Source organism: Arachis ipaensis, chromosome B6, assembly GCF_059453495.1.
Source record: "Arachis ipaensis isolate K30076 ecotype BB chromosome B6, ASM5945349v1, whole genome shotgun sequence".
In the NCBI taxonomy this organism is placed as follows: domain Eukaryota; kingdom Viridiplantae; phylum Streptophyta; class Magnoliopsida; order Fabales; family Fabaceae; genus Arachis; species Arachis ipaensis.
The window spans coordinates 145,271,287-145,297,785 of NC_142441.1; the positions used below are offsets into that span (position 1 = coordinate 145,271,287).

Sequence of the window (26,499 nt, forward strand, 5' to 3'; positions counted from 1 at the left end):
TTTAACTAAAAACTCTTGTAGAGATAATGGGAGAATAAACAATGTACTATCCTGAAACGAATCAAACTGACCCACATAAGGATGAGATTCACAAGAGGGGACAAACCAAGATCAATGGTAATGTTCACAAGATGTAAAAGATTGGTTAAAAACAGAATCACGTATGACATTCATAGAGGTGAAAAGCTTAAGAAGGAACCAGTCCGTTCATAAGAAGAAGCTATGAATCCAACATTTTCAAAAGAACAACAATGGCATAAACTATGTAGTATGCTAAACCAAACTCAATTCAAAATAAGTTAAGTAAAGCTTATCAAACGAAACTCAACCGGAATGAAAGCGAAAAATTCTTTCTTTCCAGTATTTCAGAAAATATCCAAATACACAATCAAATAAAGATGTCCATTGGAACTATAGTAAAATTACTAGAAGGTCAAAATTTACTTTTAAAATAAGTACAATTGCGTAAACCAGTAAAAGTACAGGCAAAGTATTAGAAAGAAATAGTTGTTAAACTGTATAAATAATTTCAAAGTCTCATATATAGAAAAGCATATATCTAATCAACAGCAATTTATAAAATCTCAAAATTGGCTGTGATCACTGTCAAGTAAGAGAAAAACTGAATCAACAATTTCTCAAAGAATGGACTCAGAATCCGGAGTTAAAAGTCACAGCACATTAAGACAGGTTCAAGGCTATATCAAAGAATACTTGAATCAAGAAGAACTCAAACAGAGGAAGATAGATGCAACAAAGATCTTAAACCAGCATATGCACTTAAGGTCAAACAAGAATACATATGGATAGAGGAATAGAGTGAAGACATCAAATTACTCTTCAAAAGGTCTAGCAAATAAGAACTTCAAGTTAGGATATGAAAGAACATGTCAACTCGAACAGAATTCAAGACACACAACTGAATAGCCTCGAGAAGTAGTTTCCAACTTTTCCAAAACCCGCGAAAAAATGTCAAGGTTCTTTTAGTGTTTTGAAAATATAGAAGTGTCCTAAATTAGGTATTTCATCATAAAGACATTTTTTTAAAAAGACACTTCTATATTTTACATATATAAAAAGACATTTTTACATATATAAAAAGACATTTTTACATATATAAAAAGACATATTTAGAAAATATATTTATAAAGATACTTCTATTAAACACAGCCATAAAAAAGACATTTTTATTAGACACATCCACGAAAACACTTCCATAAAACACAATTATAAATAAGAGTTGGCAGAAGTTGACAGATATGCTGTTGGAACGTAGCGGGACCAATATTATATTATTTCAAACGTTTTTGTCACGATAGAAATTAAATTGAAAAAAAAAATTACAATATAAAAATTCAATTAAAAAAAATATAAGGACTTAATTGCAAATTTGGTAAATCTAGAGAGATTTATCTATATCTATATCTATATAGTAATTAAACTAAAAAAAATATTGGCTGAGCCACGTGTCATCCATTGAGCATGTTTCGAGGCTCCAGCTAGCAAACACTGCTTGCACCCTTCTCTACTCTCCTGTTTTTTTTTTTTCCTCTCTCCTACAATGAGACGCACTCCTTCGCCGAACCATCTGCTCGCCGCCGCCGTTGCCGCCGCCGACGCCACCTCAACAGCTGCCCTCACTACCACCTTAATTATGTCTTCGTGCCACCATGTGCAATCTCTCTCTCTCGTAATTACATAGTAAACAAAACATCAATGCGCTCTTTAATTCTAACTCTCTCTCTCTCTGTGTGCAGTACCGAGGACGTGGGAGAGGATTCTCCGGGCGCTCCTACTCCAGTGGGAGAGGACAGAACGTTACTGGCGACGATCACTTCCGGTCAGTACGCGACACCAATTTGGGAATCCGGCGAGGAGAGAGAGGAAGATTCTCGAACCAAACACCATCGCAGCAGCAGCAGCAGTATCAGAATCAGTCTTATCATAGGGTTCCTCCGCCGCCGCAGCTTCAGAATCAGTCTTATAATAGGGTTCCTCCGCCGCCTCAGCTTCAGTATCAGTCTTATAATAGGGCTCCTTCGCCGCCTCAGCTTCAAAACTGTCAATTTCGCCACCCTGCGCCGCAGTTTCGGCCACCGCCTCCGCAGTATGATCACCGCAGGCCAGCGTTTCGTCCGCTGCAGAATCTCCGCCCACGGCCCCCGGACTATCGAGAGTGGGAACTTGCAACAGCGCCGTCGCCTCCTCCTCATTGTGGTAACTTCATAATATTATGCAAGAAGTGATTTTGTGACTTTATTTGCAAGTTCAATTTTAGGGTTTAGGAAGAAGTGGTTCATGCTTGCAGAACCTGAATATGAATCTTGAGAAATGAGAAGGCAATTACTTACATTGAGATTAAAAAGAGAAGCTGCGTCAATCTGCAGAAAACTTTTTTTTTTCTCATTTGTAAGAAGTTATTGCGAAAGAAGCATAAGCAAGCATGTTAAAAAGTTTGTTTCTTCAGAAATCAAACCTTCAACAATTTCAAAGCATGGCACTTTTTAGCTTGTGATTTTGAGATGCAAATGTTATCTGAACCAACAAGTTTTGTTTTGAATCAAACACAAAGGAACGAGCATTGGAAGGTTCACTACTTTTATCTTTTGTTATGATTTAGGGCGGAGCTAAAAGCATGCCACAATAAAACAAAAAGTTTTTAAAAAATGAAAATTTGCAATGCTTTGACCGTTATTTGATGAGAGGAGAATTTATGTATTACTTTCCTGCACTTCGTTGCTCCTATAATATAACAATTTATTTTTCCTGTAATATCATCAGGCTAATATAACATATGTTTTTCTTTTCTCTAATCCTCCCATATGCTCGACAGAACGGTTTATAATTGTGTCCTATAATATATTGGCTGACTACCTTGCTTTGGACCACCGGAGTAAACTTTACTTCCACATACCACGACACATATTGGACTGGCAGTGGAGAAAGAAGAATCTAATTTTTGAGCTTGGTTTGTGGTCAGCTGATATCATGTGTTTACAGGTTATCATTCTGTTGTAACTTGTTTATTACACCGCAATGCTTACTGCTTACTGAATAACATTTTTGTGATCATATTCTTCTGTAAGATTTGATTCTTCTTCTGTAACAATTCTATGAACCACATATGTTTTACCTGGAAGTCACATGTTTTCATATAATTGTTGATGGCAGATATTGAGATTAACATTCCATCATATATTCAACATCTAATTCAAACAAGATTTGAAATTTCACTTACTACTGAATTTGTGTCTTTGGATCTTTTGTTCCTTCTGTCCTGCAAGCCTGCACTTGATATAGATTTAGAAACAGTATTAACTTCTGATTTCATATTTATCACTTCCAGGAGGTTGACAGATTTAATGAGTTGGCCGAGGAATTGAAGCTCAAGGGCTACAGTGGCTGCTGGAAGGTCGGTTAGAAGCTATTTGTCTTGAGCATTCATATTGTTAAACTTTTCTGTTCAATACAGCTTGTACCATTTCTTATAAGCATTGATTTGTTTCAGGATTTGCTTGTATGGTTTAGTTGAGGTTTCTTTTTTTATTTTTTACTTTTATAGATAATGTGATATTTTGTTTATAAATAGGTCACTCTCAAATTTGTCCTATGGGGTTCTATGATCATGTAGAGTACAAGTTCTGTTCTTAGATAGTTAAGACCAAAAGAAGTATGCTTCACTTGATAAGCATCCATGTTCCATTGCTTCATATCATTTAACTGATAGATTGACCAAGATTCTAAAATATGTCCAACATAGTTTTAAAATCAACAAGTTGTAACCAAGTAACCTGTGGTAGACTAACTTCAACATCATCATGTAATTATCCTTATTTTGATTTTTACACCATTTTTTCAAAATTCTGTGTATAAAGAAGTCTAACAGCATTTCAGTCTCCTTATAGATGCGTACAGGCAATCCAGTTGATGGATGTGCAATCTTTTGGCGAACATCAAGGTTCTGTACAGCTCTGCTTTGCAATAATGCTCTTCTTATTTTGTTTTTTGCTTCCCAAAGTTGTGTATGCTTCATTTTTTGTTAGGTTAATTTTTTGTCACTCATAATTATCTTTTGCAGTTCTTTTATTGGGTATACTTATGTAACCTTATTTGGCTCATAGTATACAACTTTATTAGCTCCAAATTTCAAATGGTATAGCCAAAATGCACTCCTAAATTGAAAGAGTGTGGGGTACTATGATGCATAATCTGGGGTCTTGCAGTATCAAACTATACACATTTTTCTATTATATAAGCCATTATCTCTGGTACACCTTAATTAATTGTATGCTTTGAGTATTTTCTGTTCTATTTTCTAGGGAGTTTTGATCTTGTTCCTTCTGATTCCAATGTCCATTTTGCACTTATTTAATGCCCCTTGATGTATGTGGGTTGGGCAGTGGGAAAGAGGATCCATCAATTTTATTTGTAATTTTCTTCATGTAGTAATTAATAATCACATTTATCCTGATTATAGGTTCAATTTGTTATATGAAGAATGCATTGAGTTTAATAAGCTGGGACTTAGAGATAATGTTGCACAGATATGTGTACTAGAGGTATATTGTATTCGCATTCTAGTTGTAATTGCTTTGCCTAGTTCAATTTCTGTTAAAACAAATTGAGAATCCTTATTTATCTTAAATGTTCACTCCTTTATTAATTTTCTTGTAATTCTTATTTGTATTCTACTCCTTTGAACAGTTCAAAACTCAAAATGGATCTGTCCCGTCAAGGTGATTTCCCCCTTTTTTGGCTACATGACTTTGAACTTTTCTCCTATTATATTTTTTGGTTTTTGAGTAAGTGGAAGTATCTCGAGTTCTATTTATACTGGAAGAAAGAGCCTTCAGCCTCCTATTTTTCGTTGGATATATACTAATCAATAGTTAAGGGAAAATGGATATTGCTCTCCTAATTTGATAATGTCACTCTTTACAAATTCATGCAAAAATGCTATTCGAAAAATCATGTGTGGAGTGGCATTATCGAAAATAGAAGTGGCAATATCATCAGCCTAGTTATGTTAAGTCTCAGCGGAGTTCAATATGTTGGTATTAGATATTCAAGTATGATAATTATGGCACTGTAGATTCCTTTGTATACGGTATACCAGTATACCACAGTAGTTTAATTTGTTGACTGAAGGTTATTTGACTTGAGCCTTAATCATATATCAAGATAAATACAAAGTTTATTCACTTGACTAGAGGCATTCATAACCTTGTGGATTTCCTTCTTTTGATATTTTTAGCTATTATTCATTTTTTTTAGGTTTATTTTTCTTTTTTATGTTTATAACATATTTGTAATATTCTACAGCACGAAAGGTTCAAGTAAAGTTGTGGTTTGTAACATTCATGTGCTTTATAATCCTAATAGAGGAGAAATTAAGCTTGGCCAGGTAACTACTGTTTGTTGCATAGGCTCTTATTCATTTATTAATTTCTATTATATCCAATAGTGTCATTTATTCTATGTAGCCAATCCTACCTAATGGGATAAGAAGTTGTTGCTACTGTTGTATTTAATTGTCTGAAACCTTGAAGTTCTAAATGTTTACCATGCTAGTTTCAGGATTGAACTTTCAGCCAATTAACTTTAATTTTCCATTTTATACCTTAAAATACTCTATTTTCCCGTCTTGATGAAGCCCTCCTTTTACGTGATAGTGTTCTGTTTTGGATGGATTACTACAGCAACAACTAATCCTTGTTCCTCTAAGTGGAGTCTGGACATCCAGCATATAGATTAAGACTGTCATGTCTTAAATCTTAGTGTGTTTTTTTTATAATGCCTCAAGCTATATTCATTTGTACCACCTATAGACCCATTAGTGTAAGCATCTCTTGCAATTATTCATTATCAAACTATCCTTCAGTCAATGCAAGCTAAGGTCCCTTAAACATGCAATTTAATGAAACAATGAATATGTGTGTCGTGTGAGCAGAACTGCTGTGAACACTGAAAAGTATATCCAATCTCATTTATCTCTGATTCAGTCTCTATTTGAACTTGTGATATCAGTTCTTCATAGCTGACTCTGCTAGCTGCTGCTTTGTTGAAAATATGATTCTAAATTCCTCTTGTATATGATTTCTCATCTATATATGCTTCAACAGGTCAGAGTGCTAATTGATAGGGCTAAAGCTGTTTCTGAACTCTGGAATAATGCTCCTGTTGTTATCTGTGGCGATTTTAATTGCACCCCTAAGGTGATTTTTTCTCTTATCTCTTCTCATTCATTGTCATTGTCATTTTGTATGGTGTTACAGGTTTTATGACATTAATATTCTTTATCTTGTCTCAGAGTCCTTTGTACAACTATATCTCAGAACAGAAGGTATATGCTTTAGTTCTTTACTGTATCCTGTGTTGATTACTGACACGGCCAAAACAACAAAAATGAGATCTTGATATTTTTGCAGTTAGATTTGTCTGGAATAGATAGGAATAAGGTATCAGGACAAGCTTCTGCTGTAATTTGTGCATCAAGATTTTATGGTCCTAATTCAAGGTAGGCTTTTATGTTTTTTTGTGTTTGTGATGAAACAAGTTGATCTTGCATTTCACGAGAAATATATGCTAAATCTTACAAAACAATGCTGTGACAGATCTGCTAATGGTTCAGTTCAGACCGCATCTAATGGGGGTGACAAGGAAGTTAATATTGAACAAAATAATTCTTTGTCAGACATGCAGAATCCAGATTCCAAGAGTAACAGTTCAGAGAATCAATTTTCTGACACTATTTCGCATATGCCTGATAAGTCTCTGACAAATGTGCAGCATGATAAGGAGAGTGATGCATATGCAAGAAGGGATGTACAGGATACTGCTGTTGATCATTGCAAGACTTTTGGTGAAATTGAAAACATTGAAGAGTCAAATCCTACTTATAGTGAAGGTATGATCCGCTTAAATCATTAATGATGAGATAATTGACATCTGTACTTTGACCTTAGCTCTTTATGCAATTCATTCTAATACAATTGGTTTGGGATGCACAGAACATGTATTGGATACTGTCCCAAGTTTAAATCAAGGAGCATCAAGTGAACATGTATCAGATGCCGTCACTACTTCAAAGCAAGAATCATCAAGCAAAATTTCCAGCTTACATTTTCCTGAAGGAAATGGAAAATTGGAGTCTGAATGCTCCTCGACGTCTCTCCAGGAAGATGATCATTCTTCCAGGGTCAATATAGATCTTGAGTCGACAAATATTCTCAATGAAGAAATTTGTTCAACTCCACTATCCAGCCAGAATCCAGTTTCTGATTCTTTTGAAGAACCTGATACTGGGTGCGGAGAAAGACCATCTGATGAGCTTCTCACCAATGACAAATTGAACAGCTCATCAACCTCTGTAGTAGTAGATAAATCACATCAATCCGCCAACATTGACTTTCCACTAGAAGAAAAACTAGAGAAATTGTTCTTTGATGAGGTAGATAAAACCATAGGCAATGAAAATATGGAAGATGACACGGCATTCATATCATCCTTTTATAACACTGAAGAAGGTGTGAGTCTTGATCTTGGTCCATCAATGAAATCAAATATTGAAAAATCATATGAGTTTGAGGAATCAGAATCTGCTTCCAACTTGCTGCTTGCAGAAAGCAATGAAGTGGATGGTGACTTGTCTTCAAGCTCAGCTTCTGAATATGTTAATGCTGAGAGAACCACTTACAACCCCTCATTTTGGACCCCAATGGACATAGAGACAGCAACAGGAAATTCAGAGTGCACATTCCTAGAGCATCCTTTACCACTCAGGAGCACATATACTGAAGCTATGGTAAATTCCAGACAAGGATTCTTACACAATTATATCTTATTTTATTTTCTGTCCATTCTTTTTTATATGATCAGCTGACTCATGCATTTCATATAATAGAAGCTTACCTTTCATATAATAGAAGCTCCCCACGTGTTGCATTTCCATATTTCTTCTAAACTTGCTCCTGTTTCATATTAACTTATTGTATTTGCACTTTTGTCATGCCTACAGGATTCTTCAGGGACCAGAGACCCCCATGGAGAGCCCCTGGTGACCAGTTATAATAGATGCTTTTTGGGCACTGTTGACTACATTTGGTAGGTGCTGATTGTGCTATAGTTTTACAACCACTGTTTTGCTTATTATATTCCGAATTCATAGCAATTGAAAAGTCTTATTGCGATATTCTTGCATATCAATACTTTCATTGCTGAGTTATGACATGAAAATTTCAGTATAAAGTAGCTGTCAACAAAATTGATTTTGCATTTTTTGCATGCGTTACTCTGGGCAAAAGCAGCTGATAGAAATATACATCTCTCCTGATCTGTTGTGTAGGCGGTCCGAAGGTTTGCAGACAACCAGAGTTCTCGCTCCAATACCTAAACATGCCATGGAATGGACTCCTGGATTTCCAACAAAGGTAACAAAACTGTGGTTTTTTGTGAAAATTTGCAGGTTGATAGGTTTATTTATGGCCTTTATTACAAGTCTTCTTGAATTAAGATTCAATATGAATTATGTTCAGTTTATGACTAGCCACGCCCTTTCAGTATCAGTAGTTTTAGCCTGTCTGGGTGGGTGGTGCACTAATACCTGTTTATCAAGGCCCTGTTTCAGCACATTACATTTACATATGACCAAAAATGATTATAGTTGAGATGGACTCCCCTTATCGATAATAAGATACTTAATTGATTGCCCTGATCTTGCATATTGTGGCTTGGAATGTATACCTTGACTTCTAATATTTTTTCTACTTTTCATTCTGTACATAGAAATGGGGTAGTGATCACATTGCCTTGGCTTCAGAATTGGCAATCTTAAAAGATGGTACCCAAGTCCGCAATGATGTTTAATGGCACTTTGATTCGCCCACCCGGGAGCTTTTTGCTATTCTGACATCAGAAGTGGTTCTAAGTCGGGCAAAATTTTCCACTCTCGGCCAATTGTTCTTACACAAAGGCAGAGACGAATGGCAGCCTTATTTATTTCTTGGGGTAAAATTTATGTATTAAGTATATCGATGATCAAGTTAATGTTGTACATCTTAAATGAGTTGCATGATTTTGATAATATTGAGTTGTTAGGCAATAAGTTGAAATGGAAGGAGCTAATATTTTGTAAGATTTATTTTTGTTGGTGAAATGAATGTGCCACATAATCACATCGTATGGACTAAATTGCATGATTACTACAATGTGATCAAATGGAAGGATTGCGGGGCTTGTTCTCCTGATCTCATTACTCCTTTCAGATTGTGTTATTTCATGTTCTCTATATAGCAAAACAGATTTTATGGTCTTAAATAGAATCAAATCAAATGATTGTTCACTTATTCTGATCATTTCACTTAGCACCGCCTCTCTTGAACAAAGAAATCCCGCTAAATTTGCTTATACATCTCAGCAACTGACCTTGTAAATTGCAGAAACGAGCAAATTAAATTTAAATTGAACAGACTGAATTTATGAGAAATAACAGGAATTTGGCACCAGATTACAATTTGGCCAATGCAAAAAATAACCTAGAACAAATTCAAGAGACGAGCAATATTTTGATCTTGAAGTACCGGGCACATTAGTCAAAGAGGTCAGTTAATACAATAATAAATAAGGAAACCAGAAATTTTCAGCTTGCCTCCAAGGGTGGATCAAACTAATGCAAGAAGCAACTTATCCACAAAATCAAGATATCATCAAATTTACAGATTAAAAAAAAGAAACTCATTTCTCCCATGTTGATCCGAAATTCCGAATGATATGTACCACTCACTCCTTTGAAGACTTGTTGATAAGAGACTTGTGAATATGAGGAATAACACCACCACCAGCTATTGTTCCCTTGATGAGTGTGTCGAGTTCTTCGTCCCCTCGAATAGCAAGCTGTAGATGTCGCGGTGTTATACGCTTTACCTTCAGATCCTTGCTTGCATTGCCAGCCAACTCTAGCACCTCTGCAGTCAAATATTCAAGGATAGCAGCAGAATACACTGCAGCTGTGGCACCAACTCTTCCATTAGCTGTGACCCTTGACTTCAGGAGTCGGTGAATACGTCCAACAGGGAACTGGATAAAAGAGATACATAATATGAAACACCCCAACACATTTACAGAAATAAATACGAAATTACTGAACAAAAATAGGAGTTTATCATATGATTTTGTACCAATAATCCACAAATATTTGCAAGCCCAACATGTGTATATGTACAATTTGTACATGCCACACAAGAATACATTAATTAACCGAAAAAGCATTGGTTATGAATAGAATTGCACACGAACATCATACAACTATTTCAATAATCACAGCTTAGGCAAAGTCTTTACTCTTTAAAGGACCATGTGAAGTTGTGGACTCTCAAGATCATAAATCTTATTTCCATGCTTCACCACAGGTTTTAATGTTTTTTTTTCCCCTTTCTTTCCCATTTAGTATTTTACATAAATGTTTAATTTATACATACAAAGTAAATGTTTTACAGTTTCTTAATGTCTCACTATAACAACTGAGGTGTGGAAATGGAAACTAATAGCACCTTAAGGTTGTGTTTGGAAGTTGTCCCTTAGACATAATAGAGGCAATAGATACATATGTGTGTTTGATAGTAATTCTAACATTTGGAGACGAGACAGTGTAAAAATGTCATTTTAAGATTTGAATATAAAATTGTGAGGATAAAGATGAAAATACAAAATATTTATAAAAATATTATCAGAAGTTGTTTTTGTCTCATTGTCTTGTCTCCAATGTTTGGTCCATTTCATGAAATTTCGATGGCTGTTGAAGGCCTAACATAAGCCTCCTCCTATCCGGACTTGGAACCGACTATATAACACAGGTTTTGTTATTGTTGTTATTTACTTGTCTTGCTGTACTGTCCTCATTGCTGGAAGGACCAAACATAGAAAATTTCTATGTTATAGTCTCAGCTACAGAATAGGTTTCTGTACTGTCTATATATTTGTGACCATAGGCGACTTCCAAACACTATGTAAGGTCCTCGTTTTGCATTTGACTATGATAGCATGGCATGCCCCTAATTATGGAATAAGGCTTGTGAGCAGTGAGCCAGGTCCCAAGGTGACAACAGTATATGGCAGTGACAGAACAATTAGAATTAGCATGTGAAAATTGTATATAGCATGTAATGGAAGAAGCTGAATGGATTTGGTTGAGTTACTTAGGGCCAATTAATTACAAATAGGGTCTTGAGGGAGTTCAGTTGTGGAAGTTGTTACCTAAGGGCAAGAAGGGAAGACTCTAGAATTCCTTCCTCAATCACAGTTGTAGCTTCAGCTGGGTTTCACCAATCAATTCTTCGTGTGAATAAATGGTTTTATTGATAGTTTTCGTCGTCTTCTATCGTGAACCTACCGTGACCTGCTCTATCTTTTAACTAGATTATTATACTACATAGTAAGTGTCAAAGTTAGATAGGATGCCTTTTCGCATAATTCATAGAATCAATGACCAAAAAAGCAGAATCTTACATACAAAAGGATCATATTGAAAGAAATACATCTACAAGGCAAACAAAGACCCTTCATCATTTCATAGAATTGATGTAAAATAACTAAAATTTCAAGAACACACAAAATGTACAGCAACTAATTCGCATAATTCATATATGTAAGTTGAGAGGATCATTTGTTAAAAACAACATTTTCATCCTTTCATAAATTAGTTTCATTTCATGCTTCAATTTTCCACCTTCCAAAGCACAACCAAATTAACCAAGAACATCCTTAATCACATTAACAAAAAGAAAAAGAAAAAAAAAATTTGAGAAATGTTACTAAAACAGCACCTAGAAAATTATAATTCAGAAGCTAATAAATCTAATGTACTATAGACTACAGCTATAGCAAGTTATAGCCATAACTTAGGAACAAACAAAATATGAATCAATAGTAATAAAGAGACAAAAGATATAAATAATTTCAGAACTTGCGAACGTTTAACAGAAAAAAAAATTAAATAGAAACGAGAGAAAAGTAAATCTGAAATGGCGAAAAGTATATTATAATAATAAAAGAAAGGAACCTGAAGACCAGCTCTGGAGGAACGAGAAACAGGCTTCTTCTTATCTTTGTCCTTGTTTGGTGCGGGGGTTTTGGCAGTTATCAAACCCTTTGCGCCTTTCCCTGACATCGTCCTTCTCCTAGCAACCACCAAACACGGCCTTATAGAGGGATCGACCTTTCCAAGCTTTCTAAGTTCTCACGAGTCGGAAACAAGAGCCAGAGAGAGAGAGAGAGAAAGGGTTGAGAATGATCGAAACTGAAAGTTAACAAGACCGAACTGCCCCTTCTATTTTTTTAAAGAATTTCACATTTATCCTAATTTCATCTTTAACGATTGAAATGTATTATTTTATTTTAGATATTTTATTTCATTTTATTTTATTCTTCTAATTAAATTTTTTTGAAATTATTTTTTTCTACTATCTTTTTCTTTTTTTTTATTTTTATGTCACTTTCACTCTTAAGTTATTACAATTACTACTATGATTATTGTAATTATGATTTTTATTTCTATTTAAAAGAAATATAATAAAAAAAATATTTTAAGAAAAAGTTAATTTTGATCAAAAAATTAAAATATGACAATAAAATATTTTAGATAAAAATAAGATGTTTCAACTTTCAAATATTAAAAATAAAATTACGACTTAACTTAAATATTAAAAACTAAAATAATATTTTAGTCCTTTTTAAAATCCCAAAACCTATTACCAATGGGTTAATGTTTTAATTTGGGCTTAAAAATTGAGTGATACATTAAAAAGATAGTTAGGGATAGTGAAAAGGCGGCGAGAAATAAATATTTGTAAAAATGACCAATAGATTTGCAAAATTCACACGAAAATAGAGATTCGTCTCATGAACTTTTATTTGTATATATTGGATTATAAAGGATGAAATTCTTAAAGATGATCTAAACCATCTGATATATATTATTGTAGGTGTTTATAAAGTGTCAATGACAGAAATTATTTTTAGAGAAAAACTCTGCGTATAAGTGATTAGGGCTTGTAAGTATTACAAGTCAATTAAACTTTAATCCCCAAAATTCGCTGTAAGTGCTACATTCCTTACACGCGCTACATCCCTTCTTCTTCTCCTTCTTTTTCGATCGTTCTTTTCTCCCCCTTTCTCACTGGTTTGTTCTTCGTCGTTGACGTTAGTTCCTCCACATACTGTTACGGCACGTTTTCATTGCACCTTCTTCTTCTTCTTCTTGCTGCACGTTCTTCTTCCTCTTCCTCTTCTTCTTCCTCTTCCTCTTCCTCTTCTTCTTCTTTTCTTCTTCTTCTTCTTCTTCATTGCACCTTCTTTTCTTTTTCTTCTTCTTCTTCTTCTTCTGCACGTTCTTCTTCTTTCTTTTTCTTCTTCTTCTTCTTCTTCTTCTTCTTCTTCTTCTTCTTCTTCTTCTTCTTCTTCTTTCGTTATTCTCGATTTCTATTGTTTTTTGACATCAAGCTCTGAAATCGTTTTTGAAGAAGAAGAAGTATCAGAAGATGAGGAGGAGAAAGAGAAAGAGTTCTGAATTATGCATGATTTTGGGTGTATTTCTTAAATCCTTTGGGTGTATTTTCTGTAATCTTTTGGGTGTATTTCTATAATCGTTTGGGTGAATTCCTGTAACCGTTTGGGTATATTTCTGTAATCTCTTGGGTGTATTTTATGTAATCGTTTGGGTGTATTTCTGTAATACTTGTCATTTTTTCTGAAATGAAAAATACACCCATAGATATCAGTAAGATACACCCATAGATATGAGTCAGATACACTCATAGATATTAGTCAGATATCACTCAAATATACCCAAATGATTACAGAAATACACCCAAAGGATTACAGAAAATACACTCAAACGGTTACAAGAATTCACCCAAACGATTATAGAAATACACCCAAAGGATTTAAGAAAATACACCCAAAGAATTTAAGAAAATTCAGAACTCTTTCTCTTTCTCCTCCTCATCTTCTGCTGCTTCTTCTTCTTCAAAAACGATTTTACCATGAAAAATCGAAAAAAAGAGAAAACAGAGAGAAAAGACGTAAATGAAGAAGAAGAAGAAGAAGAGGAAAACGAGGAAGAAGAACGTGCAGAAACGAAAGAAAAGGAGAAGAAGAAGAGTAAGAGGTAGAAGAACGTGCAACAAGAGGGAGAAGAATTTCAGAAACCATGAAAATCGGAAAAAAAAAACGAAGAGGAAGAGGAAGAGGAAGAGGAAGAAGAAGAAGAAGACGAAGACGAAGAGGAACCGTTTGAGTGGGGCGCGTGTAGTTATGCTCCATTCAAAATGAGTTAATGCGCGTGTTAATGAAGTTTGGGCTGATAACTTGTAAAATTTGTACGGCCTTTTTACTTGTATGTGTAGCAGGCCCTTTATTTTTAATATGGAAAGAGAAATTATTTTTAATATGGAAAGAGAGATGGTGTTTTGGTTGAATATTGATATTTGAAGTGTATTACAGTAGTATTGAAATCATTCAATACGCTCTCCACGTGTTGCAACACGCCCCCCACGTGTTGGCTAAGGAGCTGCCACGTGTCCAACACGCTCCCCACGTGTTGGCCAGAATGCTGCCACGTGTCCACCACGCCCCCCACGTGTTGCAACACGCCCCCCACGTGTTGGCTTCCCACCAAAAAAATCCACTCATCTGTAATTACACCAAATACTCCCATTTTCAACAAAAACACCAATATTTTTTTCATACAAAAAAAAATTAGCCTGTCAATGACGTTTTTTTTTATATAATTAAAATAATATTATTTTACAAAACGTCAATAATATTTTGTCTTTTTATAATTAAAAAATATTTTTTTTTTATAAAATATCAATAACATTTTATACTATCATTATAGCAATGTAAAATATTAAAATGATTAAATATTATCGTATTTCATATTAAAATTATTCATATCTAAAAATTTTATCCTCACCTCACAAATAAATAAAGACAAAAATAAGAATAGAGGTAACTACTTTATAGGGGCTTGTTAAATTTTCGCTAACTTAAATTTATTAAAATATCCTTATTTATTAAGGTGAATCATGCTATTTTATATATTGCAAACTATTTTTATTTTATTTATTTTAATTATACATATTAGATTATGTTACATTATGATTGGATTGTTTTATATTATGTTAAATTTTATTGAATTGTATTGGATTATGATTTTGTATTCAATTTTTTAAATTTTTTAAAGATAAATTACCAAAAATACATTCAAATAATTTTGTCGTTGATAAAAATATACTTAAATTTTATTATCAACAAAAATGTCTTTAAATGATTTAAAAATATGATAAAAATGTCTAATATTAAATATGTATTCTCAAAAAATACTTTAAAATTTGAATTTTGATGTGATTTTTTGCATGCATAATTAAAAAATGAGATATTTTTATCTTTAAAATTTGGTAATTTTTCTTTAAGTATATATCTTGTATTTTTTGTCAACAACTAATAATGCTTTAAAAAATAAAATAAAATATAGAGATCAAATTTTTATCTCATTTTTTTTTGTGTATTTTGCAAACAATTATCTAAATATTCCTATAAAATTTTGAATTGAATGTATAAACGATTTATCAAATACAAAAGTCGTTTGTCACTTATAAAAAAAATATTCTTTTTGGACATTTTTGTTGTGTTTTTAAACTTTGATAGTATTTTTATCGATAATAAATTTTGGATGTATTTTTGTCGGCAACAAAATTTTTCAAATGCATTTTTGGTAGTTTACTCTTTTTATAAAAATAATATTTATAAATACCCGCAGATATTCATCTTTTTCGCTAGAATAATTAAACGAAAATTCATGATGAACATGAAGCTAGAACGGAAGTATTTTCTTAGAGCACCTTCAACGGACAAAATTAAAGCCTTCTTTTTGACAAATGCATAGACCAATTATTAGAGGAGAAAAAATGAGAGTCCCTGTAAACTATCCAAGAGGAATGAGTGCCTCTGAACAAGAACTTTCTCCTTCCAATAATAACTTGTCATGTGGCAAGTTATTATAAAAATAATTTTTTTTTGAATTAAAAAGTGCTCAACACAACAAGGTGGAGCAAACAGAGATAAGAAACATAAGACAACTTAAATACAAAGCCATCAACCCCTCGTCAGCTTCGGCATTGCCATCAACAACCAAAGGGAGTACCACCAAGCCACTCGTCGGATAGCGAAAAGGACCTGTTGATGATTTCCACCACTCCTAAGCCATGATTATTGAAGACACGATCGTTCCTTTCTAGCCAAATTGCCCAGATTACAGCAAAGAATCCAATCAACCACCTCTTTCTCTCAACCTTTCTATGTGAAGCATGCGTCCAGCTCTCAAAATGTTGCTTCAGTGTTCCTGGTATGGCCCAGGACCTTCCAAGGGCGAATAGCCATGCACACCACACCTGCCAAGTGAGCTCACAGCCAAGAAACAGATGGACAGCTGAGTCAACAGCCTTGCAACATAAAGGACACATATTATCGAGCTGGCCAATAACCCCTAGCCCGGAAAGCCTTTCTTTAGTATTCACCCTCCCAATCAAGACAAACCAAGAGAACAGTTCAACCTTTTGCGGGATGAAGCCCCTCCAAATAACACTAGTGAAGCTATAGCTAGGTATTTCCTCCGGGAGAACTGCTTCCTGCAACCCCTTCACAAAGGAATTAGTTGAAAAAATACCAGTTCTGTCAAATTTCCAAACCACCTTATACTCTCTCTCTGTTGTTAGCTTAACCGAGTGTAGTATCTCGTGGAGGTGGTTCAAAAGTTCCAGCTCCCACTGAAACAGCTGTTTCCTCCACTGGAAGCTCCATATCCACGCCAACCCATCCCAAAATCCGCAGTCCCCTATAACAGATCCTTTAAGATTCGAGACCGAGAAAAGTCTTGGAAAAAGATCTTTCAAGACCCCATCAGGGAGCCAGACGTCCTCCCAGAATCGGGTTGTTCTGCCATTCCCAACCTCCATTGATAGGCCTCTGATCATCGTCTTTCTAACTTGTGGATCTCTTATTTGAAGCTGACAGATATCTTTCCAAGGACCCCCTCTTTTGGGAACAGGTTGCCCATGCAGCATCTCAGAAGGATTCATGCTATTACAAGAACAAACCACTTTCTTCCAAAGGGGGCACTCTTCTTTCGAAAACCACCACCACCACTTAAACAGAAGAGCGGTATTCCGAAGCACTGCATCTCCTACTCCCAAACCCCCCACCTTTTTAGGCGCCATCACTACCTCCCACCTCACTAGTGGCATCCCCATCCTCCCATCCTCTTTACTCCACAAGAATCGACGTTGTAAGGAAATCAACTTCTCTGCTACTGCCTTTGGCATCTTGTACAAGCTCAGATAGTATATAGGCAAGCTATTAAGGACAGATTTTATGAGCACCAGCTTACCTGCCTTATTGAGTGTCTTTGCTTTCCACAGGCTCAGCTTGTCTTCCACCTTATCAATCACTGGTTGCCACATTTTCACAAGCCTCAGATTCGCTCCCAATGAGATGCCCAGGTACCGAACAGGGAGGGCTGCCTCCTTACAATCCAGCAAGCAACACAACTTCCGCGTCCATAGCTGTTCACAGATAACCGGAATGAAACTTGACTTCTCAAAATTAATACTCAACCCCGACATCAGCTCAAAGCACCGCAGTAGACGCTTGTAATTCTTTATGGTCTCTTCCTCTGGAGGGCAAAAAAGAATAGTATCGTCTGCAAACTGTAAGTGTGACAACTCAATGTTATCCCGTCCAACCAAGAGCGTAAGTATGCGGCCATTCCTCACCGCCTCTCCGATCATTTGATGAAGAACATCAACAACTAACAAACAGAAAGGGCGATAAAGGGTCTCCTTGTCGTAGCCCCCTTTCCATTTTGAAGGGCTTAGTGGGAGCTCCATTGATAAGAACTGACATGGATGCAGAACATACACACTCCTTGATCCACCTCCGCCAACGATATCCAAAACCCATCTTCTGCAGAACGATGTCGACGAAGCTCCATTTGACCCGATCATACGCCTTCTGAAAATCCAGTTTAATAGTTGCAGAGCTTCGTCTTCTGGACTTTAGCCAATGCACAATTTCACACGCTATCAAAGCCCCGTCGTGGATTTTCCTGCCCTGCACAAAAACACTTTGAGTCTCGCCTACTAAACCTGGCATCACATGTTGCATCCTTCGAACCATCACCTTAGATATGACCTTATAAATGCACCCCACCATACTAATTGGCCGAAGATCTTTTATCTATGTAGCTCCGACAAACTTCGGTGCCAGCGCCACCCAAGTGATGTTCGAGCCCCTAGGTATCATAGCTGATTGGAAGAACCCCAACACTGCTTCCGTGAACTCCCTTCCAATCTCTACCCAACACTTCCTAATGAAATTCATGTTAAACTCATCACTTCGAGGAGCTTTTGAAGACTCACAATCCCACACTGCAGCCTTTATTTCTTCTGCACTTGGCATCAACTCCAGCTCTGCTGCCTCCTCCCCAGTTATTCGCCTAACCAGCCCATCCCGGATCCCAATATTAGGTGAAGGTTCCTGGTGATACAACTCTTTAAAGAAATCTCTTATAGCTACCTTGATCCGTGCTTGATTCCTTACTACTCTCCCATGGATCCGTAAAGCTTCAATCCGATTGTTCCTCCTACGAGCCGATGCGAGATTGTGGAAGTACCTAGTGTTTTTATCCATCTCCTTAGCATGCCTAGACCGTGACATCTGCTTCCAATGGATTTCCTTTCTGATATACCATTTCTTACAAGAGCTCACAAGCGCCTTCCTTCTCGCCTCCATTGTTCCATCATATACTCCATGACTCACCATATCATCTACCTTCCTGATCTCCTCCTCAAACTTGTCAATCCTTATGTCCAGATCTCCAAACTGCTCTTTATGCCATCTCCCCAGCGGGACCGTCATAGCCTTCAATTTATCCATGAACTGAATCTTCCCGAGGCTCCTCCATTCCTCCTTTACCATCCTCAAAAACCCATCGTGAGTAAACTATGAATCCAGGCTCCAAAACGGTCTCGGCTCCCCTCCCAACCTAGTTACGTTCATAATCATTGGACAATGGTCTGACAACCCTCTTGGACCTCCTCGTAACCTTGTTTCAGGAAATTCTTCCAACCATTCCAAACTAACCAAGACCTTGTCAATACGACTACATGATTGGCCCTGGAACCATGTGAACCACCTATCAGATGAAACTAGATCCATCAACTCCATATCATGAACCCAAGATTTAAACTCTGCTGCAGACCTTGGCAGAGACGTGGCCCCCAGTCGTTCTTCCATTTGAACAATCTCGTTAAAATTCCCCATAAAACAGAACGGTATCTGGCATAAACCGGACAAGAAGCTTAGCTCTTCCCACACTACAAGCTTTTCCTCCCTATCATGTTCACTATACACCAAACAGAACGCACACCGAAAATTATTCTTTAACAGCACTCCATCCACACATAGCCACCTAGCGCCTTTATAGCAACTACTTAAGTTAAAAACCGTGTTATCCCACATCAATAACAGGCCGCCAGAAGCACCTTCTGCCTCCACAAACTCCCAACCCACTCCATCATTACCCCACAACTGCACAACCTCAAATTTAGTCATCACCTCTTTCTTTGTCTCTATTAAGCCTAGCACATGCACATTGAACTTCTTTCTAAAATTTTTGACTATACTCAATTTTCCAGTCCCTGCCAACCCCCGAACATTCCAGGATGCAAAAGTCATTTTAAAACACTAGTACACACCTGTTTCCTATTTTTTGGACGACTTCTTCTAGCCTTTTCTTTCTGTTTAGCCAGCTTCTTCCTCAAAGCGATCTTCTCATTCTATGCTTGGAGTATCGCCATTATATCCTCTTCCTGATCATAAGGCACCGCTCCAGATTCCACCGCCAGGGTCCAAGCATTTCTGTTTTCTTGTATTTCTTCTGCCCTTTTGGTGCTAGACGTTTCCGAAGCACCGTCGCTTTCTTCAACATGTGGGTAAGGCTCTAAACCTGCCAGCAATACCCCCTCCCCCGATCCCTCCATCGCCAATGTCACCGACAGACCGGCCGCTACACCGGTAACTGGGTCAGCCGCTGTATTACCTTTTGCCAAGCTCTCTTGGCACTATAACCCCCCAGCGTATTGTGCTTCTATAGCTACACCCAATTCCTCAGCAATACCATGTTCTCCTACTACTCGGTCATTATCACACTTCCAATTGGTTACTAGAATCTCATCATCCTCGCCGTACCCATCAAGCCCAGACCGAGCCCCCATTCCATGTCAAACCTTCCCCTGTTCACCCAAATCCCTAGCCACAATAATCCGCCCCGCCTCTCCATCTGTGCCAATCTCCTCAACTGCCACCAGGGGCTCCGGTCGCTCAGCAGCAGCCACGCTGCCTGCCAACACCCGAAGCAGCTTCCCCCTCCCACCACAGGCAAATCGCGTCTCATCCCCTTCCTCGTGCACCACCGCAGGTGCCATCCGCGAGCACCCTAATGCGTCCCCTGGACCAGCCCTTTCCTCCCGTCTCACCTCCTTGCACGCTGCATGCCCTTCCATGGCTCTTGCAGAGTCATTGGCATCTTGTTGGTAGGCACCACCTATTGACCGCGTGCCCTCATGCACAGAGACCTCAGGCTGGACCCGACCCACTACCTGCGCCACTTGACAATCAGCCCGGCCCAACTCCCGCCTCCTCACACACCCATCAAGTGGGCTACAAAACTGCAAGCCTAATTGAATATCCTTAGAATTCGTTGAACAGCTTTGGGCTACCCCACTCGAAGGAGTCACATGAACTTCTCTTGGACCCACCCATCTCCTACCACTAGTGACGTCCCCTTCAGCCACCTCCCTCCCCGTTGCCAGATCCCAGGACAAAGTCCTCTCTGAGTCAGCGCCCTCATCGTTCGGTGAAGACTCCGCACATCTAGCCTTCGTCACGCTGGAAATAACTGCCTTGATTGTATCCCTCTTTGGTTCAAAATTTAAAAGTTTGTTACTCCACTCATTCAAAATCTCTGAGGAAATTACATCTCGACCCTTCACCGGCTCTTCCTCCCTTGCTGTCCCCGCCATCAACTCCGCCGCTGCATCCCAGCTCACCCTTTGCTCATGACCCCGAGCATCCTCAACAGTACATCCACGACCTCCAGTAGCACAACCTCCTCCAATAACGAGGCCCCGGTTACCTCCCCTACCAATATTCGTCTCATGATCCAGGGAAGCATAGGCTCCACTCCCCACCTCTGTGACAAACGCATCAAACATATCAATTCCAACAGAGATACTAATTCGTTCATGAATTACCTCATACCTGGCCGTATCAATCAACACACGTCCCACGCTGAAAGACACTCCCGAAATTGTTGCTGGATCATAACTCACCACCTCTCCCCACTGTTTACCAATTAATCAGAACGTATCTTCGGACCATGCATGAATCGGTATCCCACTGCACTTGATCCAGACTCTTCTCCTATCACACCGGTCAGTCTCACTCCAACGACAAACACGATAGAAAAATTTCAGAAGGCCATTCATAGTAAACGTTAGAGCCTCATCCGCCCGGTGGTTACTATCGAATATTAGCAAGGCTTTGTGAGCCCCCAACTCACAAACCTGCACTACATGGGGCCACTCCTGTCGAGCTATGGCGTTCAACCGGCTGTAATCAATAGCTTTCCGAGTACTACCAACAATGCTCCGCCGCAACCAGTCCATATTACTTTCTACCAGTGAAGCTTGGATGACCCGTACCCCCGTGTCCTCTGTAACCTTCGGCCAACACCATTGTTGAGGATCACTCTTAATTGCGTCCAACTGAACCTTGTCCAGATTGGCATTTGACTCACACTCGACCACCCTGTCTGCCCCAGAATTTTCCTCCTTATCAACAGAGTTCCCACAAACAACCACCCTCTTGTCAGCACCTATCATCGTACCAGCACTGTCCCGGCCATTATTCCCCTTGGAGTCACCCCTCCAGAACCTAGCCTCACTAACAAAAATCTCATTTTCCCGTAAGCGCATTCGGTTCATATCCGAAATAGCCTTCAACGCTCCACCTTTCGTAGTATACAGGATAAACGCAAACAAGTACACCAAGCCACCCATTGTCTTCCTAGATAAGTAAATGTCATTGATCCTCCCTGTCCAAGAGAACAACCAAACAACTCCCGCTTCGATATGTCTCCCGGTAGTCTGTCCACGAAGATGGTGAAAGAGTCCTATTCCAATTGAAAAAACTTTTCTCGATTCCAAACCCTTGAATCCCGAACTAGATGTTGAGCATGCATAAGCCGACCCTGCCCGGTGTTTCCCCACTCCCCACGCTCTCTCGCTCTCATGACCCTTTTATATAAAATCGTAATTAATTAAATAATTAAATAATTAAATAATTATGTCTATACTTAATTAATAATTTATATCAATTAATTAAATCATTTAATTCTCTATTGAAAAAATTAAATAACTTAATCATATTTAGTTTATTAAAATAATGATAATAATTAATTATATTAAATACTTATATCTTTATTTAATTAATAATTTATATTAATTATTTAATTAATAATTTATAAATTTAAATAATATTATTGTAAAAAAATAGTAACTATATTAATTTTATTTACTTTAATTAATTAATTAAGTGAAACCATAATATGGACTAAAGTTAGTTCTTTTTAACGGAGAAGCGAGAGATGTTTTGAGTTCCTATTTATTGTTTATGACGTAAAAGTTGATGTGAAGTTACTTTTTATGACAGATGGGTCATAAATAGGAATTAAAATGAGTTATCTACTAAAGATGGAGATGGTCTTAAGGGTGTGTGTGGTTAGAAATGGATCCTCTCCAGTTTTTTTAACACTTGAGGAAATGCAGTGTGATCTCTCACCATTAACTTTATAAGTGGGGCCAGAATTAAATATGAGAGAGAGCATTGAAGGGTGAGAGATCACAATTGACACCATCCAGTTTTTTCTTTATTAGAGAGGATCCACTTCTTGCGTGGTTGGGACTTGGGAGAATTATAAATAATTCGTAAAAATTTTAAAATGAAATATCATATTCTCATATTTGGTTCAAAGTTTAAAAAGTTATTTTTAAACAAATTTGATTCTAGAAAATTAAAATACTATTATTTCAATTCCTATATTTTTTTTAGATATATTTAATTTTCATAAAAATAAAATCTGAATAATAAAGTAATGGTTCACACACTTCCTAAGAAAAATGGGTAGCAGGAAATGACTCAAGGAGTACCATCTCTGGCTATCTAGCATAGTCAAAGAAAATGTCTTAACACTTTTTCTCTCGTTTGAGGCTCCGTCTTGGAGGGACATTGCCGCCATCAGTCGTGCATTGTAGCGGTGGACCTCTCTCTCCTCTCTCCATTATTTTTCTATGTATTTTCTCTTTGTTCTTCCTTTTCTTTTCTTGTTTTTCATCTCTCTCTTCTTTTTGTTTTTCATTTCTCTATGTTGGTTGGATTCTTTCTTCTTTCATCATTTTTTTCTTTTTCTCTACTTTCTCTTGTCATCTATTTCTCTTCTTGTTTTGTAATTTATTGGCTTTGTTATTTTCTTTCAATAATTCTATTGGTGTGAAATTTTTTTTTGTAATATTTGATTCTTCTTGTATGATGGTTTGGTTCTCTCTCTTCATAGAAGATTTAGGTCTTGTGATACAGATATAAAAAAAATACATCAAAGATGATTTATTATAATGAAAAATTATCTAAAAAAAATTCACTTTTTTAAGAGTCAAAAACAGATAACTCACAATGTTACAACATTTTTTATATAAAATCTAAAAACTAAATATATTTTGAGTAAAATTAAGATTTTTTTTTGTTATTTGTAAATGTCACATGATTTTTTTTTTAAATAAAATTTATCTTCTATCAAAAAAGCCATGCATGGCATAATAAAAGAATTAATTTCACTTACGTTAGTTTTTTTTTTAATAAACTAAATTGAGTTGTTGAATATTTGAGGAACAAAATTTACTTATATGATTTTTTGAGGATCATTTTAAGTATTAATCATAAAAAGAATAATTTAGTTTTGATGTGACAATGTAAAAAAAATTAAATTTAAATCTAATCATGTTTTATGATAATCAGTATATGATCATTCAAATAAACAAATATGATTGAATAAGCCTATACAATTAATCTAACTATTCCAATTTCATGATTTATGAGAAAGGTAAAAAATATTAAATCTGATTTTAGACACACCATACGAGCATCTCTTTTTGGTTAAAAAAAAACTATGTTAAGTGTCAAAATCAGATATTAATATAAAATATATATTAAAATATAAAATATATACAACAACAATAAAGTCTTGTCCCACTAAATGGGTCAGCTACATGAATCAAACGACGTCATTGTGCGCTGTCATGTATCATGTCTACAGATAGACCGTTTACATGTAGATTTCGTTTGACCACCTCATGGATGGTCTTCTTAGGTCTTCCTCTGCCTTTCACCTCTTGTCCATCTTCCATCTCATCTATCCTCCTAACTGGATGTTCTATCGGTCTTCTTCTCACATATCCAAACCACCTGAGACGCGATTCAACCATCTTTTCCATAATGGGTGCTACTCCAACTCTCTCCCTTATATCTTCGTTTCTTATTTTATTCAATCGCGTATGATCACTCATCCATCTTAACATCTTCATCTCTGTCACACTCAGCTTATGTTCGTGCTCTCCTTTAGCCGCCCAACACTCCGTACCATAAAGCATAGCCGGTCTTATAGCGGTGCGATAGAATTTACCTTTAAGTTTTAAAGACACTTTTTTGTCGCATATAAAACTAGATGCACTCCGCCATTTTGACCAACCTGCTTGGATCTTATGATTTACATCCTGTTCAATCTCTCTATTATCCTGTATGATGCACCCAAAATACTTAAAACTTTTAACTTTTCGTAGGATGTTTTCTCCAATCTTCACCTCTATATTAGGGTTTTTCCATCTCCGACTGAACTTACATTCTATATATTCTGTCTTGCTACGGCTTATGAGTAGACCATACACTTCTAGAGCTTCTCTCCATAACTCCAACTTCTTATTTAGGTCTTCCCTTGACTCTCCCATAAGGACGATATCATCGGCAAAAAGCATGCACCATGGCACAGGCTCTTGGATGTGCTCTGCGAGTACTTCCAAGACTAATGTAAAAAGGTATGGACTTAAGGATGATCCATGGTGTAATCCTATACCAATAGGAAATTACTCTGTCACACCACCTTGAGTCTTCACACTAGTTGTGGCCCCATCATACATGTATTTAATTGCACGAATATATGCGATCCTTACTCTCCTCTTTTCTAAAACCTTCCATAAGACCTCCCTTGGTATTCTATCATACGCTTTTTCCAAATCAATAAATACCATATGTAGATTTCTTTTATTACTACGATACCTCTCCATCATCCTTCTTAATAGGTATATCGCTTCAGTGGTAGACCTGCCTAGCATAAATCCAAATTGGTTCTCTGTTACTTGTGTCTCTTTTCTCAACCTCCGTTCTATCACCCTTTCCCATAACTTCATGGTATGACTCATAAGCTTGATCCCTCTATAGTTTTCACAACTTTGTATATCCCCCTTATTCTTGTATATAGGTACCAAGGTGCTCTTTCTTCACTCATCAGGCATCTTCTTTGACCTTAAAATCTCATTAAAAAGCTTGGTTAACCAGTTGATGCCTTTTTCTCCAAGGCCCTTCCAAACCTCAATCGGGATATTATCAGGTCCTACTACCCTGCCATTTTTCATCTACTTTAGAGCCTCTTTTACCTCGAAGTATTGAATCCTTCGATAGTAGTCAAATTTTTGATCTTCTTCCCTTGTGCATAACCGACCAAGGCTCGGAAGAGTCTTCTGTCCCTCATTGAATAACTCGTAGAAGTAGCTCTTCCACCTTTCATTAATCTTCTCCTCTTGAGCCAACACTTCTCCATCCTTATCCTTTATGCACTTAACCTGATCCAAATCTCTCGTTCTTCTTTCACGGCTCTTTGCGATTCTATATATACATTTTTCTCATTCTTTCGTGCCCAAAGACTGGTAGAGACCCTCATATGCTCTTGTTCTTGTTTCGCTTACAGCCACTTTTGTCTCTTTCTTAGCCGCCTTATATTTTCCAGTTATTTGCGTTGCGGCATAAAAACCACTCTTTAAATCACTCCTTTTTTATCTTTATCTTTTCTTGTACACTCGCATTCCACCACCAGGACTCCTTGTCTCTTGGCCCTATTCCTTTAGATTCACCAAAGCTTTCTTTTGCTGTTCTTCTAATAACTTCTACCATCTCCCTCTACATCTCTTCCGCGCTTCCATTCCTATCCCACTTTGCCTCTTCTCCTACCCGTCTTAGGAAGCTTTTTTGTTCCTCACCTTTCATCCGCCACCACCTCGTCCT

General features: G+C 36.9%; 4 protein-coding genes across 5 annotated transcripts; 1 reads left to right on the forward strand and 3 right to left on the reverse strand.

Annotated features, from left to right (window-relative positions):
- Positions 1–1,452: 1,452 nt before the first annotated feature.
- Positions 1,453–9,180, forward strand: LOC107605117 (DNAse I-like superfamily protein). 2 transcript variants are annotated; one of them, XM_088489644.1, is made up of 17 exons: positions 1,453–1,672; positions 1,758–2,217; positions 2,834–3,000; positions 3,347–3,412; positions 3,906–3,958; positions 4,478–4,559; positions 4,705–4,736; positions 5,323–5,404; positions 6,123–6,215; positions 6,311–6,343; positions 6,429–6,517; positions 6,615–6,907; positions 7,011–7,526; positions 7,623–7,804; positions 8,018–8,103; positions 8,345–8,429; positions 8,785–9,180. In XM_088489644.1, exons 1-17 carry the CDS (start codon positions 1,562–1,564, stop codon positions 8,863–8,865), a joined length of 2,511 nt encoding a protein of 836 aa, XP_088345770.1. In that variant the 5' UTR covers positions 1,453–1,561; the 3' UTR covers positions 8,866–9,180. The 2 variants fall into 2 exon arrangements, with proteins under 2 accessions (XP_088345770.1, XP_016162354.1); XM_016306868.2 differs by having other exon boundaries at positions 7,011–7,804.
- A 356-nt stretch (positions 9,181–9,536) lies between these two features.
- Positions 9,537–12,324, reverse strand: LOC107605116 (putative histone H2A variant 3). Its single transcript, XM_016306867.3, has 2 exons — positions 12,056–12,324; positions 9,537–10,074 (listed from the first exon to the last, which is right to left on the reverse strand). The coding sequence occupies exons 1-2, from the start codon at positions 12,161–12,163 to the stop codon at positions 9,778–9,780; spliced, it is 405 nt and encodes a 134-aa protein (XP_016162353.1). The 5' UTR covers positions 12,164–12,324; the 3' UTR covers positions 9,537–9,777.
- A 5,964-nt stretch (positions 12,325–18,288) lies between these two features.
- Positions 18,289–19,029, reverse strand: LOC107647499 (uncharacterized). Its single transcript, XM_016351570.1, has one exon. It carries the CDS (start codon positions 19,027–19,029, stop codon positions 18,289–18,291), a length of 741 nt encoding a protein of 246 aa, XP_016207056.1.
- Positions 19,030–19,053: 24 nt separating this feature from the next.
- LOC107647498 (uncharacterized) lies at positions 19,054–19,788 on the reverse strand. The gene has a single exon (XM_016351569.1). It carries the CDS (start codon positions 19,786–19,788, stop codon positions 19,054–19,056), a length of 735 nt encoding a protein of 244 aa, XP_016207055.1.
- Positions 19,789–26,499: the final 6,711 nt, after the last annotated feature.

Coding starts and splice junctions, on each gene's coding strand:
- LOC107605117 (XM_016306868.2), top strand. CDS start 1,562: ATGAGACGCACTCCTTCGCCGAACCATCTGCTCGCCGCCGCCGTTGCC. Junction 3,413..3,905: donor GCTACAGTGGCTGCTGGAAG/GTCGGTTAGAAG, acceptor GTCTCCTTATAG/ATGCGTACAGGCAATCCAGT. Junction 4,737..5,322: donor AATGGATCTGTCCCGTCAAG/GTGATTTCCCCC, acceptor AATATTCTACAG/CACGAAAGGTTCAAGTAAAG.
- LOC107605116 (XM_016306867.3), bottom strand. CDS start 12,163: ATGTCAGGGAAAGGCGCAAAGGGTTTGATAACTGCCAAAACCCCCGCA. Junction 10,075..12,055: donor CCTCCAGAGCTGGTCTTCAG/GTTCCTTTCTTT, acceptor TCTTTTATCCAG/TTCCCTGTTGGACGTATTCA.
- LOC107647499 (XM_016351570.1), bottom strand. CDS start 19,029: ATGGTAAAGGAGGAATGGAGGAGCCTCGGGAAGATTCAGTTCATGGAT.
- LOC107647498 (XM_016351569.1), bottom strand. CDS start 19,788: ATGACTTTTGCATCCTGGAATGTTCGGGGGTTGGCAGGGACTGGAAAA.